Source organism: Astatotilapia calliptera, chromosome 3 (genome assembly GCF_900246225.1).
Source record: "Astatotilapia calliptera chromosome 3, fAstCal1.2, whole genome shotgun sequence".
NCBI lineage: Eukaryota > Metazoa > Chordata > Actinopteri > Cichliformes > Cichlidae > Astatotilapia > Astatotilapia calliptera.
This window is the reverse complement of record NC_039304.1, coordinates 27,759,261-27,777,972: the sequence shown is the minus strand read 5'-3', so window position 1 is coordinate 27,777,972 and position 18,712 is coordinate 27,759,261. Positions and strand designations below refer to the sequence as shown.

The 18,712-nt window shown below is 41.9% G+C and overlaps 1 protein-coding gene across 1 annotated transcript; it reads right to left on the bottom strand.

The window, feature by feature from the left end:
- Positions 1-2,554: 2,554 nt before the first annotated feature.
- On the bottom strand, positions 2,555-17,740 carry khnyn (KH and NYN domain containing). Its single transcript, XM_026162639.1, has 9 exons — positions 17,332-17,740; positions 15,105-15,363; positions 11,853-11,987; positions 8,088-9,904; positions 6,385-6,515; positions 4,344-4,440; positions 4,098-4,205; positions 3,773-3,874; positions 2,555-3,686 (listed from the first exon to the last, which is right to left on the bottom strand). The coding sequence occupies exons 2-9, from the start codon at positions 15,324-15,326 to the stop codon at positions 3,293-3,295; spliced, it is 3,006 nt and encodes a 1,001-aa protein (XP_026018424.1). The 5' UTR covers positions 15,327-15,363; positions 17,332-17,740; the 3' UTR covers positions 2,555-3,292.
- Between the last annotated feature and the right edge of the window lie 972 nt (positions 17,741-18,712).

The window sequence follows — 18,712 nt, the reverse complement described above, 5'->3', positions numbered from 1 at the left end:
CTCTTGGCTTGCCTACGAATGCCTGGGTGTTCCCCGGACAAGCTGGAGGAGGTGGCTGGGGAGAGGGAGGTCTGGGCCTCTCTGTTTAGGCCACTGCCCCCGCGACCCGGCCCTGGATAAAGAGCACGAAGATGGATGGACGGTTTCTTCATATATTTCTTGAAGGTGAGCTTTGATCTTGGGGACGAACAATGAAGGTTAAGATCAAATGCTTAGCCCTCCTAGGCCTTACATCTCCCAAGGCCTGGATTATTGTTGTGAGGCTTGAAGATGATCGAGTAAGCTGTGGGTAATATACAGCTGTTTTTAGCAATCTACCGTCACACAAAATTTCAAAAATGATATCTCAAAAACCAGACTGCTAAGAAACAGACGGACAGACAAACAAACGCAATTGATTACATACTCCCTCGCTTTAGCTGGAGAACAATACATCCTGATGGACACAGGACAGAAATTGACAGAGGACAATAGAAACACCATTTAAAAAATATTTTAATTAAGAACAAGAATAAAATATATAAATATTAACAATACAAATAAGATTACGGCTATTTACTCACACGGAAGTAGCCCACATTAACAATGACATTTGGATGAAGAATGAATTTTCCATGTTTTGGTTTGCTCTTAATTTCTTCATCCAGACATACCTTAAAGATATAATTATAGACTCATAACCAAAGTTATGCGAAACAAAAGACCTAATTAAAATAAGTTAAAATATATAATTGTGCAGATTTTTGCAAAGTTGGGTTTTTACTTTCTCAGCATGACACACTCTTACACCAGTTACTGTATATCCAAAAATCTATTCTCAGTGCCAACTATGTACCTCTGAGAAATCTTTCAACCTATTTTCTAAGTAAACCGGTGGCTGTAAAATTAAAGGAAAAACAACAGAAAAATACACAAAATATGTAATTTTATATTACCCAAAGCAGACTAACTGTTTATAAAATGGCTCTGTTATGATACCATATGGGATTCACAATCGTTTTCCCAGAGTTAAAACTACCCGGAGAAAGATAGTTAATAGGTGTCATTACGCAATGACTATATTAGTCTTATAAAAATACAAAAAAATAAAAATAAGACTCTGTTGCTGAGCTAGTGTCTCTAAGGCTGGTTTTATGGTCACAAATGTGTCCATCTGCGTACAGCTTTTGGTCAAACAGGGAGGTTTTCCCCCACCCAAGACGCTCTCCCATGCAGTCCTTTGAGATCTAGGCTGCAGGTCGCTGTAAGTGGATGATATTTGCAACTGCAGAATGCTGACTGGTTGACAAGTGGGCTGGAATAGAGAAGGGAGCAATAGAAGAGTTCACCAGGAATCGGAGAACCTCGAAAAATGACTAAAAAAATAAAGCACGAATAGCACAGACAGTGGCTGCAGTAATATTTTCATAGTTTTTAACACTCGGTTTCACTTCAGCTCTCTGTATGTAAAAAATTCGCTCACAGACAAACAAAAGTAGCCTGCACAATGGCGGTAACATACCTTGTACACTGCCTCCATCTGACAACAGCGCTCACTGCAGGTGGACGGGCAGTCCCTGCTACTTCTGCTCAACCATAAAACCAACTTAAACCTAGGAAGCTGTACTAAAGCTAAATGTCAATATTAGCATGCTAACCAATATGTTTATATATATTTACATTAATTTGGTGTGTCAGAACCAAAATGTTAATTTGGTGTTTTTGCATGCTAAAATGCTAACTATGTATGTTAACATTCTAGCTAATATATTCATGCTAATGTGTTAGTTTGGTAATTAGCAAGCTAACTAAGGCGTTAACCATATGTTTGTGTGTCAATTAGGTGATTTAGCATCCTAACTTATGTCTTGACCAAATTTTTGGATGTCAATTTAATGCGTCAGAATGCTAACTAATATATTAACCATATATTCACATTAGTTTGGTGTGTTAGCATGCCAGTATTTGGCATTAAAGCTACACTGGAATGTCTTCAGTTTTACTGGTGCTTTGACAGAAATCAGACTAACATAAAATACACAATAAACACTGACAGCAATGCATAAATGTAGAAGAATAATACATCTGTATAGTTCTGAAAGAAAAATCAAAACAACAAACACAAATAATGAACTGACAATCACTAAGGGATTTTTCTGGTTCAGTTGACAGAGCAGGTCTAGTTTTAGCTTTATCTATCTATCTATCTATCTATCTATCTATCTATCTATCTATCTATCTATCTATCTATCTATCTATCTATCTATCTATCTATCTATCTATCTATCTATCTATCTATCTTTCTTTCTTTGTAGTTGCTGTTGTGCTATATCCATACAGACTGTATATGGGAGATGGATGTAACCTCCGAATTTGAAATGTGAAGCCAAAACCAGTGTTGCCAACTCCTCAGTAAGGAAAATCGCTGTCCTAAAAGTTGCTAAATAATGTCATTACCTAATTTGCACAATTGGTCATGCTTATGTAATTGTAACCTATGTTGTAGGAGAGAGAAATATCGTGGAAGAGACATAAAGTGAGTAAAAAACACAATAAATTAATTTAGAATATATTTAGAACTACAAATTAAATTTCTTTTAGCAATTATTGTTTTTTTATGTCACAATTCTAACCCACCTCCTGTGTCTGGGCTGGGTACTGGCAAAAGTGACCTGAAATAGGCACTCTGGCAGAATTACTTTGTGTGTGTGTAGCTTTAAACTTTGTGATTTGCAAAAAGTTGGAGTAAAAGAAGAACTGACTGTGTTACAGTCAGTCACTCATGCGCCATTCATTTGCAGTTTTGGAGGCGTAGGGGGTCAACATCTCCTGCTCTGACAGCAGCTGGGTTGCGACTGCTGCGTGACAACAATCCGTCACCTGTGAGCGCTTTGGCACAGGCGAGGTGCCCATGGCGACATCCGCTGCTTGTTGAGAGAAAGAGTGATACGTGCTTTCACGTCAAAAAGTGGTTCTAAGTCTTCCTAATAACACCACCAAAAGTCGCCAGATTTGTCGCTAGTCGCTTTTTAGAAAGAAAGATGCTGAGGAGGCCTGAAAACTCACTATATATAGTGACAAAGTCGCTAAGTTGGCAACACTGGCCAAAACTGAGTGTACAATATTCTAATTTTCTCAGCTAAATCCACTTCACCTTCATTGGTTCTGATTAAAAAACAAACAAACCACAAACCAATGGATGATGTCACAGTTGCTAAAATCCATCTTTTACATAGAGTCTATAGTCACACGAGAAAATGAATAACAACTCTGTGAGAAAACTCTATGGTGAAACACTAAAACTGAGAGATTTCTAGTTTGTTGATTGCTGCTCCAAAATCAGATCAGACAGCACGTTGATGTCCGTCTCTGCCGAGTGGCACTGCAGCACCAGCGTCACCATGTTGTCCTGATTAGGGAAAACCTGACAGAGCTGCTCTCTCAGGCTGGCTGTTTCTTCAGGACTCCTCTCGGTCCGGACCCCCTGGCCATGACCTGTAGCACCATACTGCTTCTGCTTCTGTCCCATGTCCCATCCCTTTCCTTGTCCCCTTCCTCTACCCCTGCCGGCTGCTCCCAAAGCGTCCAGTGCGCCCCCTAGTGTTCGGTCACGGAAGTTGATGACCTCTGTTTGGGAGCGTGGCTGTTTGGAGGAACTGAAAGATGAGGCCGAGCCAGCAAAAGAGTGATTTCCTGGATTTGGACTCCTGAAAGATGTTGAGAAGGAAAATGAAGCATCATGTGAAATTATTCTCAAAGGATTGGATAAGATCGGATATCTTGGGTCTGTTACCTATGCTCTGAACGCAGGAAGTCATCCAGGTGAGGCCCTCCTCTTCCAAGAGGGTCATCAGGGACCATGAAGTGATCCCCGACAAAAGTGTACTGAAGAAGACTGGACGAGCAGCAACAGATCACAGAGGAAAAATGTATTTAGTGAAAAACATTGTGTAGGGTATTGACAGTATTTTCTGTCAACCCAACTTTTTGGATCTTTTAGATAAAAATGGACAAAAACGTCCGGAGACTGATTTTTTATTACATTTGGTAAATGTGAGTGAAACCATTTCAGTGCAAATCAAAATTTCAGTCCCCCTGACTGCGCAGCACTGCCCTACCTCTTTTTAATGATGTCCCTCCATACGGGGGACTCGTCCAAGAGGTCCCTCAGGTTGTCGTTGGTCACGATCACTCCGCCTGTCTTCTGTGCGTGCTGCAGTATCATTCTGCATAAACACAAAGACATGGGTATCAATTTTTGGCTTATCTGAACTGTATCCAGATAGACTGGAGTGTGTACAGCAACAAAACCACATGAAATGTGATGGGTTGTGTAAACAAAACAATATCTCAGTGTCTTGTACCTGTCATCATACGAGCTGATCCTCTTGCCTTGGACCTCTCTGGATGGTGTGTAGGAGAGCAGGCCCAGCTGCTGCAGCTCTGTCAGATAGTGCTTCTCTGAGAGACAGACACAAACAACTCTTTGTTTACGAAGCAGTCTGCTATGAGGGGAAACACCCACACGCATGCTGAAAGCTCACATGAAGTCTGCATTCACCAAGCATGACTTGTTTTCTCGTTTGAAGTCTTTTGCAGAATCCAGAGTTAGCAGGAGCAAGGAGCAAACACGCACAACAATGGGGTCACAGCCTGACCCCAATGAGATGCTAGCTACACACTCATAGAGCGGAAGTTATAGCCATGAAGTAGAATTTTTGGAATTAAACCTTTTAGTGAAATATTTTCTAAAGCTGCAGTTTCAATCACTCATTTAAATTGAGCTTCATCAACAGTAAAGCTTTGTTTTTATTAACTGAGTTTAACACATTTGCTTAGCAAGCAAAAGTTGCTGGTTCGATTGTGATCGGAGACACGGTGTCTTATGCAACACATTTGTTACCTCTGACAGACTAAACTAAGTTTCTTACTTCAACAAAAAAATTATCAAGAAATGAATCATAAATCAAGATTTTTCTTAGCTGGGGCCCTAAAGTCTACACACGTCACTCTTCCAGTGCTTTATATTTATCTGACTTTAACCTGTCAGCTCCTTTGTGGCAACTATGTGAGAACAGAAGGAAGTATTGGCCAGTAAACTCTGGCAGTAAAAGCAGGAAGGTGTCATGTAAGCTGAGAGCTGCATGCTCTCGGCTTACACAGCTCTCCTACCTACACCAGTGCTCTGAAAAATTAAATACACCCTTCATGCTTCCATAGTCTAGCAGGTTTTTCCCAGCACACAAACACTTGGACACAGTGCTTGGCTTTGCCTGTGTTCTTTATTTTCTTGTTGACTTCCACTTTTCAAAATTGTCTTCTCAAATAATGCCCAGTTTTCGCTCAGTCCTTCTGGCTTCTCCAGCTGCCACCCGTGAGGTTCTCTCCCAGCCCGAGGATGCTACTGTGTTAAATGGGACACCGAAAACGCATACTAGTCTCTCCTGGCACTGCCCCCTGAAACCTCTGCTCTACAGCTGAGCCAGATTAGCCAGGCATTCACTTATGATGACAAAAATGTAATGACTTGAATAATAATAATTTATCCACAGAAACTGTAAAAAAAAAAAACCACACAAAAAACAACAACAACCAATGGCTACATCTCAGACTCTACAGGGCTCAGTTAGCAAGTTCGTGACAGCACAGTTAGAAAAAGACTAAATAAGTATGGTTTGTTTTCTAAGGGCGGCCAGAAGAAAGACTCATCTCTCTAAAAAGAACATGACAGCACAGCTTAGATTTAAAAGGCTACATCTGAAAAAACAACAAGATTTCTGGTGTAGATGCTAATATAATACCATAATGCACAGCATGGGGTTGGCTGTAGCCCAGGAGGTAGAGCAGCTCATCTGCTAATATCCTTGGGCATGTTGCCCAAGCTTCTATCTATGGATGCTAACATCCACAGATAGATGCATCCATCGGGGAATGAATGCATGTGAATGTTAGATAGAAAGCACTTGCAGCAAATCTACAACAAAATAGCTGAAAAAGAAAAAAATCAAGGTGCTGTGAAAAAACTCCAGACTTTAACCCGACTGAAATGTTGTGAATAGACCTTAACAGAGCTGCGCACCAACTCATGCCTGAAAACCTCAACGAACTGAAGCAATTTTGTAACGTGGTCCAAAATTCCTCCACAATGATATGAGAGACTGATAAAGTCAACAATTCATTGGGTGTACCTAATTATTCACACAGTCATGTGAAAGACTTTCTTTTTCACATGTCTGTAAGTGAAAACTTAAACCAAGTATATTCCAGTAATAAAAAAACTGCTCACATTTCCTGCTGTGTGCTACGTGTGAGAGAAGAGAACATCATTATGTGATAACGTTATGACACTCTCCTGACACTGACAAGAGTTCAATTTCAGCAATACATTAAGTTTTAAAGCGTTACCTTTGACCCTGGGGTCGCTCTTTTGCCTCCACTGTGGAATTAGGGCGCTGATTTGACGATGGCCTCGGTCCCAGAAGTGCTGTACAGCCAGAGCGATTCCCCGACAGGAGAAGAAATGACCCAGTCCGTGACTGTGGAAAAATGAAGATTGCCATTAAAGTGTTACAAATAATGCTTCATATGATCACAGTTCACTGGACTTTCTTTCTCTTTTATCACTATGTGCGTCTCCAACAAACATTAACATTGAAGTTGAAGTGCAGTGAAGAATAATATGCTGACTTCCAGTTCTTGGAACCTCTGACTTTTGACGATTGTGCTGTCCAATCAAAAGCAACAGATAAAAATACATCTAAGAGGAACTAGGCTACATGTCACTATGCTAATCATGAAACAGTTCCTAATCCCCTGCAGTATCGGACCTTGTGACCTTATCACCCCTTTGTTTGACATCTGTATCTCTGATGATATGTTGCACTTATATTTTCCACCAGAATAACCCTTCAAGTTGGAATTTCCACTCGAAAAGTCAGAGAAGGCCCACCAAACCAGACTTCCCAATCCAGGATAGCAAAACAGTAGTGAAACTGCAAAACTAGCACTCGCTATTACCACTATTGTGTATTTGTGGTTCACCAAATAAGCCATACGAAGAGCATCAGGCTTTACCCATCCAGTTCGAAGAAACCAAAATGTGTTGCTACGTCCCTCTGCAGCCCTAATCTCTTCAGTGTGTTCAGCTGATGGTAATTGGCCACACCTAGTCAGGTGTTGATAAAAGCATATCTGAGGCAGGCTTTCAAAAAGCCTCACCAGCCGTGCCTTGGTGGTACCAGCCATGTTAGCCAACCTGCTATGCATTTTAGGATTAAAACCTCTTCTCACCTACAATCTGGTATTCGTCTCCTCTCTTTTTTGTTGCGGCTTTTGAGCCGGGTCGTAACTGTGTAACACGGTCAAATCGGGACCAATGCAACTCCCAGCTCTGAGGTAAAAATGACTGCAGCATATGCATTTGTTGATGGTGCCTACTCTTACCCATCAAACCCTTTAAAAAACTGTTTAGCACCTACATGCATAGATCTCTGTTCCTTCCCTTCGCTTTGTGTTTCTGTGTAAACGTCATGCTTCGCCAATAGTTCTGGGTCAGTTTATCTTCCTGCTCCCACTCGCTGGGTAGGTAAGCCCATCGCAGACTACAATTATTAATGAACACACTGCCATCACAACTTTATAAATCTTTAAACAGAGTCTACACATCAGCCACAGGTGTTCCTTTACCATCTATTACATGAGAAAATACAATCACCATTCCTGGAAAGTTTACAGAGGCCCACTGCAGCATGGGTATCTTATTAATGCACAATTCCATTGTTATAACATGTTTAAATGTGTAAACATGCACTCAACTAATCATGCACATTCATAAACTGTGGCATAATGTACTACTAAGATGGAATAATAACTATATCTTTCATTTTAAGCTTTTACTTTTAGAGCAAAAGGACACAAAGAGTAGATCCTCATTTCTAAATATGTTTTCAAATTCTCAAGAAGTCCTTCATATTTGGCCTAACAGGACTATCTATATTTCCTGTTCTCATATTCCCTTCTCATAAACACCCCACCAAAATAAATCTTCTACTCTATTGTATACCTTACCGCATTTTCCCAGTACGACCTTTATTTGCTGTAATTCTTACCTCATAGCCACGTTACTCCCATCAATTATGATCGTCCTCAGTGTTGGGTCTCCGGGCTGGTCTGTCAGCTTGAGTTCAAAGGGGATCTGCAGGCTCTCCAAGAATCGCTGCTCTCCTGTCACCACCACTGGAGGAGTAGACACGAAACCCCGTTTGTCCATCGCTCTGGTGGGAGACGAGTCCTTCGTGCCAGGGAATAAAGGCTGAGGAGCTTGAAGGGCTTGCTTAAAGGAGTGCTTTGAGCCATTGTTCTGAGCATGATGATTCTGTTTTGTGGGAGATGGATTAGGCAAGTAGTTGGTGTTGCCTTGTTGCTTATGAGATTGGAAATTGGTGAGCTGAGGATCCATGGATGAGGCATAAGTAGGCATTGGTGGCCCTTTGACCCCAGGTAGGATGATGTGGTGAGGAGTTTGTGACTTTGAAGGCTGGTGTTGCTTTTGCTGTGAGGTGTACAAGGTCACCGGTGACTGCTGGGGTTTATTATTCCAAATATCTCGTCCCTCAATAGGGACACTACTATCAATCCTTGACACCCTTATCTTTTCTCGACCATCGAATTCTCTCTCTTCTGGAGGTGTATAAGGCTGAAGTTCTGGTATTATTTGAAGTTTTGACCCGCCAGTGTCCAAGACCACATCATCCATCTCTCTCGGTCCTTCTCTGAAGGCTCCTGCCTCTTTGACTCCCTCTTTCTGCAGCTGCAGGAGCAGCTGGTGAGTCGATCCATCAGGCAACAAGTTGTACAGTTTGGTTACGTTCTGTTCGGGGTACCCACAGCTGGCTGCCGCTTTCTTCAACACCCCCAGCACAAAGTCTTCCTCTTGCTCTTTATTCATTACGTCTGCACTGACTTTTCCCTGATTGTGTCTTGCATCCCCTGTTGCGTCTTCCCCCTCTCGTCCTTCTTCTGTTTCTCCATCGCTACGTATGGCTCCACCGCCTCCTGCTATTTCTCCCCCATCTTCTCTGTGTTCTGTCTCACAGGGTCGGTTTTTCTCTGTCTGATTCAGGTCGACAGCGTCTTCCCTCTTTGGGTTTGGGAGAACCCGATTCCTCTGCTCTTGGTCACTGCGGTCCTGCTCCTGTTGAACTAAGTCCAGAATCTGCGATGCCTCTTTAGGTCCTGTTCTGGCAAGCACTCGTTTCACAACCTCCTCTGTGTATCCCATGGCGGTAAAGAATTTCAAAAGAAGCCAAAACTCCTTGTTTCCCATCGACAGCTGCAACTCCTGCTCTTTTTCCTTCCCGGATGCTGTTGCTTGGCCCAAGTGCTCTTCTCCTACCTCCTGTGGTGAATGCGCGGGTCTTTCTTCAGCACCCTCTGCCCTCCCTCGGGTGCCTGCAGACATGTAAAAACCCTGGAAGGAGTCTTTATTTGCAAAGTCATTTCCTGTGCCTGCAGCCATCCCTTCAGCCCATCGCTCAGTAGTGGTAGAAGGATCAGGGACTGTTTGCTTTAGGGCACTGGGTATTTTAGACCTATCCTCTGAATCCCCATGTGGCCTTGCCTCTGTATTTACATCAGTCAGTGATGAACTAGGGCTTGATCCAAGTCCCGTTTCTTTCACCAAGTCCAACAGGATTTCCTTTACTGATCCTGGCAGCACAAGAAGATCCAGGATGTGCCTGTCTTCCCACTTCTCCACCAGAGTTTTAAAGGCCCGTCGTGAATCCAGGGACTCACCTGAGCCTCCGTCCCCCATGCGCTTGGACTGTGTGCCCTCATACCTCTCTACCAGGTCTGTAATAAGAGAGTAGGCTCGCACCACCGGCTCCACCAGGCCAGATATGAGCAGGAATCCTGGAGAGACGACCTGATTTGGTAGGAGAAAGACAGAAAGGCATTAATCTGAGTTCTACCAATGACTGAAAAATAATAATATAACAGATCATTTAAACCAAAAAAGACCAAAACAAAAGAATAAAAGAATTCTACTTAAACAGATCAATGTTTAATTTATTTATTTTGCCTTTGCTGTTTCCTTTAATGGATTGTGGGCCAACTGTTAATTTTCAGGTCTTGTATCCACTGACCATTATATCATACAATGAATGAAAATTCAATAAAAACTTAATAGAAAGACAAATCATTGTCTGACAGTATCCAATGAGTATTTCAGTATTTGCATTTCAACATAAACCATCACTACTTGAAAGACTGGATGATTCACCTGCGTGCAACCAAAACTATAAGCAGACTCCAAACAGAGTAAATACCATTCTCGCCTACAAATTCTTCATATTCAAATACAGAATCTATTTAAGAAAGACTGAGAAAATAAAAAAAGGAAGCAGGATGGTGACGGCTGTAATGGTAAAGTTAAGTCATGGAATTATGAACCCATGGGAGAGGCCAATGGTAGGTGTCAGGGTGGCAATGTTTTCATTACAGTCTATGGCTTCTCCAGGTGTGGAAATCTGCCAGTACAGTTACATACACTTACAGGGCACTTTGTTAGGTACACTTGTTCAACTGTTCATTAAAGCAGATGTCTAATCAGCCAGTCACATGGCAACAACCCGTTCAAGTTCAAACCAAGCATCAACCAAGCAAGTGATTTTGAATGTGCATGGTGCCAGTGGTTTGAAAAGCCAGATGTCAGAGGAGAATGGCCAGACGACCTCAAGCTCATAGTAAAGCAAAAGTGCACCATATGGACAAAACTACTGGGCCACATCTCCTCCGGTCCTGCATGGACATGGACTTAGCTCAGGTAGTCACCCATAAAACTCACTCCTTAAGCCTTAATTTAAACATTTACACACATTAAAATGGGGACCTCAAAATATTCTTACTGGAGTTTCCTCTTCCTCTTAAGTAAGATTATTAAAATACGTTCCAAGAAATTTACGGGCAACAAATCATACTGAAAAAGAAAGTTGTCAGAATGCAGAGTTGCATTTTTACGTTCTATAAGTCGTCTTAAGAATAGACCAGAAGTTCCCAAAAACTGTTTCACGGTCTTGGTTTTGAAGGCAGTTTTTAACTTGTGGAAGGCGTGTGACACATTTCCATCTGATGGCGTAAAACTGATATTGACTAATAATGTGATTTCTTATTGGAATAACAGGACTGTAATCTCTTGATATCACACTATTAGTCACTTTGTTGCATCATCAGTGAATAATGGCACACTAAGCTTGTTAATGTATTACACCCTCTAAACCTTTTTACTTTCATTTAACGTGTTTTTTTCATTTTAAGTCTCTGAGACCCAGAAATGAACTTCTGTACACTCCCAATGGGTTCTAGATATCATGACTAGAGACAATCCATAACAAATTGAAACTGGTGAACACAATTCTTGTTTTTAAGTTATTAAAGATTATATATGCTGTGCTTATCCCACCCTGGGAAAAGAACACTTCAAAGAAATCATTAAATGCCCCAAATGACCATGACATTAATACCCATAATTATATGCACATCAGTTGTGTCACATTGGTTGCTATCCGTTAAAAATTGGGCAATGACAAACTGAAAGGCTTTAAAACAGATCAGGTATTGTTTATAAGGAGGATTTCTTTGCTTATTTGGGGCAAAAGTGGAAATAAATACAAAAAAAGAAAAAAAACTGTTGTTATTCTAATATCAATATCAGCTCAGATTTCTACAATTTGTGCATCTTTAATAAAAATCTATTCAGTAATAATGAAGTTATTAAAAGGTTAGAGAACCAATGTAGTAGACAAACAAAGGTGTAACAAATGCCTCTCTATAGTAACTATTACTGTGAAACCAGCCTGTTGTTGAGCTCTTACCACTATATGTGCTGAGGTGCTTTTGATCAGGCTGTCCATGAACAGGCCTTTGGCTCCGCAGAAGACACAGTGAAGCACCCCAGGATACTTAATCTCCTGCTGTTCCTCCTGGTTCACAACTCCTTTCACAAATAACTGAAAAAAATAAACAAAAAAACAAAATAGTGTTGTTAAACTTTAGTAATTATGAAAAAGAAGCTCCATGGGAAGAGCCAGAGTTGAATGCTCTGTCCATGCATCGTGCTGGGAATATTTAAGGTTTTGATTATTTTCTACACTTAGAGAGAAAGGTGGAAGTTCAGAGACACCAAAGGACTGACTGCACGAGAACGGTCAGTCCACTTACTAGCCGGATGTGTCTAGGTATTGTGTACTACCTAGTGGATAACGTGGATAAATTTGTGTTTATCTGGGAAACACTTTACATTTCGTAAAGCATATCTAGCTACGCGAAGGCGTTTAGCTCAAACATGCAGTCAGATTGAGGTCAGATGACGTTCTCACCATAAACACGCTTCGTAGTCTGTTTGGGACCGAGCCAAGACCACCTCCTCTAAATGGTCTCGGTGCAGTTGTTTTGCTGTGATCACCGTGTTCACATCTGCACAAACGAATCGCACCGAGGGGGAAAACAAACCAGAGTTCGATTTAATCGTCTCACAACAAAACCACAAGCAGCGCTCCAGTGTCGTTTTGGCTGATGATGAACCTCTAGAGTTTTGTAACCTCGTACCATTTGCTGTTGCTGCAAAAGCTGTGGCGAGCATAAATGGCTCTGGCTGTGTGATGATGTCACCGTTGGCGCACAAAGAGACCGATGCGGTGGGTACGAATGACTGAACCCTGACCCCACTGAAGTCCATCCACAGGAGATCCACCTTCCCCTATTTGTGCTAAAGTTTCAAAGTCTGCAACGTCCACGCTCTAATCTAGCTGCGGACGTTAAAGAAAGCAGGAAAGGTAATAAGCAGTTTATTATAGTTTATGTTTATAAAATCATCTCGCTGACAGCAGCTGCAGCAGATCCACTGACTGACTCTATCTCCACCTCCGTTGGTCATTTTTACACCTACTATTCTCGTTTGAACCTCCACAGCTGCGGTCTGCACATGAAGGAGAATGTTTTTAGACACAGCTAACACAGGACAGTAAAACAATATAAAAATAAATAAAACACAATACACTGACATATCACTCAGTCAAGCTGATATTTGCGTCTCCCAAAATGGCCTTTAGCAAAGAGGAAGTCCACCTACGTATGGTTTGCATGTCTTCTCAAACTGCCTATATGCCCGACAATGGTGTGATTACAGCTACTACTGTAACACTACAGCGACTGACTTTGCAGTGCATCAGTCTGCTAGTCTTTGTATGAGTGAACGAATCTTTCTGACTGCATGTGTCAACAGGCGCTTGAATATGTGGACTGAAACCTAACGGGTGAAACAACACTTAAAAAACTTTGATGAGTCATTACCTGGGAATGGTCCCTTAACACTCAGTAGACTGTAGACACAAAAAACCCAAATAAATTTACAGTTGGATTAATGACAAAAGTGGGTTAGCCCTGCACGAGGATGCAGAGATATGGTGCACAATGGAGAAAGCGGGGCGGTCGACGATACTGAAAAAATAGTAAAATCTGAATGATTGCACAGGAAACTTGTTTACTTGAGTGTTAAGGAAAATATTCTAAAACACTTCTTCAGTAAAGACTCAGAGAAGAGAAACACACAGAGTTCTTGCTAGCAAGGGCAGCTCCCTACTGAGAGACTCCGGTGAGGAACTGCCCTGGTCTTTATTTTATACTCCATTGAACGTATGTGTGTGTGTGTGTGTGTGTTACTGCTGATCAAAGGGTCAAACATCCTTGGTCAGGAAGAGGGTAGCCTCCCCCTCACCCTAGATGGTTCACCCTAGATAACACAGTGAAGAAGTCCTGCAGTTCATCTAAACAAAAGAGCACTTAACTAAAACAAACGTAGCTACGTTAATCCTACCATAAAACAATAAGAGAAAGTACGATCTTTCTCGTGCTCCCAGGATGTGGGTGTGCATCCTAGTGTGGAATACACACCAAGCCTTTGCAGCCTGTTAAAGATCAAACACAATTAATTATATGCCTCTAAGTATACATGGTTGAATATTTCCTAATACAAATAACTACATGCAGTATTCTACCATATGCAAACTTATATCACTAAAAGATTATACTGACTACTAAATACAATTTTCCATTAACATTGAGTGATTAGGTTAAAAAAAAGCCAAAAACTGGCTTAGGCAGCCCCGGAGATAAAGGCTGTGATTCGGATAAAGAAGAAAAGATTTCCTGTGAAAGTTGATGCAAGAAAGATTAAATACTAAAAGAGAAAGAAAAGGCCTCCTGATCTGACAGATCGTGATGAGAAGCTCAAAGTAACGAACGGGCAAATAATCCTTAAAAGGGATATTGCCGAGAAATGAGAGTAGGGGTGATGAAAGCGCTTCAGTTTCACAGCTCTTAAGTAATTTCCAGCTACCGAACGCAAATATTTGACTACTCAGACGCACACTTTATCTCGTACCTCCCTCCTGCTTGATTAGCAGCAGCGAGGTGTGCTTTTTGAACATTTTGATGTCTCTCTGGCTCTCTTTGCAGTACTTCTAAGTAAGTCACAGCACATACATTAATTCAGTTCAGTTTTATTAATATGGAGCCAAATCACAACAACAGTGGCCTCAAGACTCTTTATATTGTAATGTAAAGATGATACAATAATAGAAAGAAACACGTAACTAAGGTCACCTGATCCAGCTCTAAATAGAAGGTGTATAATTCATCACAGTGAGTTTGTTGTGGTTATAAAGCAAATATGGGTCATTGTCTCGCCCCTCCCACCGTCACGCCCCTCCCACTCTGGTAACAGAGTGGCGTTTGAGCTATCAGCTGATGATTACTACATAACTGCTAAAGCTCCCCATAAATGGTATTCTGGCTTGTTTTCTTTCACTGCTGTGGCAACTTTTTAAACTAAAGCTTAAAATCAATGGAGTAACACTGGATAAGGAAAAATTAGCACCACTAATGTGAACTCGAGTCCAGTTTCAGTTACCAGAATTACCGATAAGTGAAACTGGACTTGGCCAGAGGTTACTGCAGAGAGCAACCTCTGGCAAAGTCAACTTCCATCGTGTTTATGAGCCACACTGCCTAATAACTTATCTCTGTTCTGGACTGATAGGGCATTATAAACAAGAGCAGGGCCTCACCTTGGCGGCTTTCACACTGGCGCTCGGCCCTCGCAGTTTCAGCCATATTTGGCCGTTGCTGCCGTGAGGCAAATCGTCCGCCCCGATGCTGAACGCCACACTGAATATCCGCTCCACCGTGCTGTGCAGGGAGGTCAGAGACCCCCGCAGCATCCCGGCGCACGCAAACTCATCCTCCAACTCCGCCTCTCCTCCGCCTGCGTCGCTTCTCTCGTCATCCATCCTTTCTTCTTAAATTGGTGACAGACGGTCGAACATACTGCGAAAAACACATTTCAGTATCCGTCGGGTTAAAAAAGGTTAAAGGAAGAAAACATATAAACTAAGACTGCTGCCAGTCAATATCTTAGTTATTAGAGTGTCTGGTGTTTTGGATAACTACAGCTGGCTTTTTTCTAACATGGGTAAAAAGATGTTTACAGTTTTAGAAAGGTGAACTCACATAGTCCAAAAAAAGCATGAGAGATAACCAGGTCTCACAGTAGATTTTAACTATCTTTAAGCAGCTCCTGCTGAAAACCAGTTACGAATTTTCCCGTCTGAGGGAAGCTTGTCATTTCCTCTATTTCATTCTGCTGGGAATCTTTCCTGACATCAGCGAAAGACAGGAGTTTCAAGTCAGTGCAGCTTTTGGACACCTCAGTCACATGCTGACCTTTTCTCTCTTCCGACCGTAAATGATGTAAAGAAATATCTAAAAATAGTTCAATAGTCCAAAATCTAAACATAATCAGTTTACCATCAAAATAGTTACTGGTTAGTAAATGTTGTCAGCCTATTCCAAGCCTGAAACTGCACATGGAACCTGAGGGTCTTGGCTCACCCAGTTCAGAGTATAGCTTGTGGTTTCAACTGTTAGGCTTCTGAGGTCTAGATCAGCTGGATAACTCTTCTTCTTCCTACTTCAGATGCTCTCTTTAGAGGTTGCCTCCCTCTTTCTGCCTGTTCTCCATCACTATTATCCAAAACGTCCTCTGCGGTCTTCCTCTTTTCCTCCTCTGCTCGTGTCCAAACCATCTCAGCCTTGCCTCCAAACCTGTCAAGCTCAGCTGCCCATGTTTATACTCATTCCTCATTTATCCATAAAAAGAGGACCTATGAAAACCTAACCCTACCTCAACCTGATGCAGGTCACTAGCAACCCGGTCTATCTTCAACCTAAACATAGAGCCCTGCGTCGGGCCTGCATAGAACCTACAAAATAACTGACACAAGCAGGTACCAGCATGTATACCTGTGCGGTTGCAATCACTTAATTTCTAGGGTTTGCCGTTATGACTTGCTTATTGGGTGTAGATTTCAAGCAGACTCAAAAACACAATTCATAAACATGATGCAATAATTCTGACTAAAATGCAAGTGAAATATATAAAATCAACAGTTCATTTATTTTACATGATAAGAAATCAAGGAAAATATCCTCACTATTCAAGTGCATGTCATTTGGCCAGATTACAATAAATGTAACAACTACAGTGTACTCAAAATGACATTTACGTGTATATTTTCTGCTCAAGCCTTCTGTTTGCCAGATGTAGCCAATGAGAAGAAAGCTATCCTAAACTGAGGGAAGCTCCAATGGCCTGTTATCAATAAACACGGGTATAACTGATGCAAACACGCTCTAGAAGAGTCTAACAACTAAAATATGAAGCTGGAAATAATGGGAGCCCTGTGATACCGAGGCAGTGTTTGAATGCAGCAGGTCTTGGCTGGAGGGGAACCGTTTCCCCTTTTTTTGTGGAAATACTCATATAGTAACTCACAGTCATCTGCAACAAGTCAAACGGCTAGGGGAACACCCGCTGTAATGCAGGCTTACCCACATTTCAAAGCAGGGGGCACAGAATGACAGCATTACAAATACGTCTCCGCCACCTTTGTACCTGAAATCATCGGAGTTCATGTAAACAAGACTCATATAGTATTACCAGCTCCATACAAAACATCCGCTTTAACGGCCAATCCGCCACTCCAGCTCCCACCCAGCCAAAGATCTAATTTATAGAAATAAACTGTAATCTAGCAGCAGCAGCCTGTAAACAATGGCCCGATGATTCGGCTCTATTAGGACCTGCCTGAGTGTTTGGGAAACGCTTTTCTATTAGATCTGAATTCCAGGAAACGATCTCGCTTCTCTTAGCGGAACACACAAAAAATGTTTTCTAAACATATAAAAGCATCAAATAATAACGATAACAGTAACGCGTCGGTGTCGTTTTCTTACGTGAGCTCGATCCGCGCCGTTAAAGTTTCGTTTCCAGGAGAAACAGCGGCGGCAGCTCCCCTTCAGTCTTCCGCAACCGTAAAACAAAAACAACTACGCAAGCGGTCCAAAGTTTACCACATGCTCCTCGACGCTCACTGCTCGGAAGCACAGCTCACAGTCACGTCCCTGCAGCGGCGGCGGCAGCAGGGGACGGGCGGATGAGGAAGCCAGTGAGCGCCGGGCAGGGACATCATACATCATACATCATACCAACCGGTGAAAACCCCCGAGCACAAAACCGAAACTAAACCAGCGAGCGAGGCCCGGGTGGTTACCTCTTACTGGGTCACCTGTAGTAATACCCTGATGATAATAACCCTGCCGAGGCCGTGCGCGGCTGCAAGGGAGAATTACCGGACACAGAAAGAATTGACGGTATGCTCCTTTATTGATTCAAATAAAGGAGGGCTCATAGGTTTTGTCTTTTGTTTATGTGAAGCTGGACAAAAATATACGACTGTGTGATTAAACCACGCATCGGAACATGTGTTTTAAAATACATTTAGGTGTTGACTTTTGTCAGAGTCACAATGGAGATAGAGGGGATTTCCACTGACGTCAGAACGGGTTTTTCTGTCGCTCCTTTTCTAGTTTTTCTAAAAAAATTTCACTTTGCTCACTGACAGGCTTTGTAAAGTGGAAAGCTGGGCTGTTTGGTAACGCATTTCTCTTTCAGTAGCTCAAATTTAAAAAAAGATATTTGTTTTTAAATTTGCAGGTTTTTAATAAAAGTCTCCGTCCACGGTTCGAGGTGGAAAAAAGGGGGGTAGTTTGTCTGTCTCGAAGACAGGAAGAGAGCTGCTACCTCCTACACTACATCCGGTGTCAACAAATCCAAAATGAATGACAATGAGCTCATCCCCTTTAAAGCTTTTCTGTGTGGGTAAAGTCTGATTTAGGTCATATCGCTGAGCTGAGGAGCTTCCCTAAAACCAAAGTATACATTTATTATCCTAAAGTCTGGGAAAACTGTGTTTATAAAGGAAGTAAGATCTGCTGAATAGCAGAAAATATGATGAGGTGACAGCTTTACTCATTTTTCTACCATGACATTTATTTAAAAACAAAAACAAGCAAAGAACTTCAACAGCTGTTGTTCATAGACCCTTTTTAACCACTCACATGCCATGTCATTAGGTACGCTTGTTCAACCGCTTGTTACCACAGATGTCTGATCGGCCAATCACTCAGCAGCAGCTAGGTGCAGATAATATTGAGACAAATGGCTGAAGTTCAAACTGAGCATCAGAATGAGGAATGAGGAAGAAAGGGGATTTAGGGTGACAGTGAACATGGCATGGTTGTTGGTGCCAGGCTTGTCTGAGTATTTCACACACCG

Coding starts and splice junctions, on each gene's coding strand:
- khnyn (XM_026162639.1), bottom strand. CDS start 15,326: ATGGATGACGAGAGAAGCGACGCAGGCGGAGGAGAGGCGGAGTTGGAG. Junction 9,905..11,852: donor GCACCTCAGCACATATAGTG/GTAAGAGCTCAA, acceptor CTACCAAATCAG/GTCGTCTCTCCAGGATTCCT. Junction 3,875..4,097: donor AGGGACATCATTAAAAAGAG/GTAGGGCAGTGC, acceptor CTGCTCGTCCAG/TCTTCTTCAGTACACTTTTG.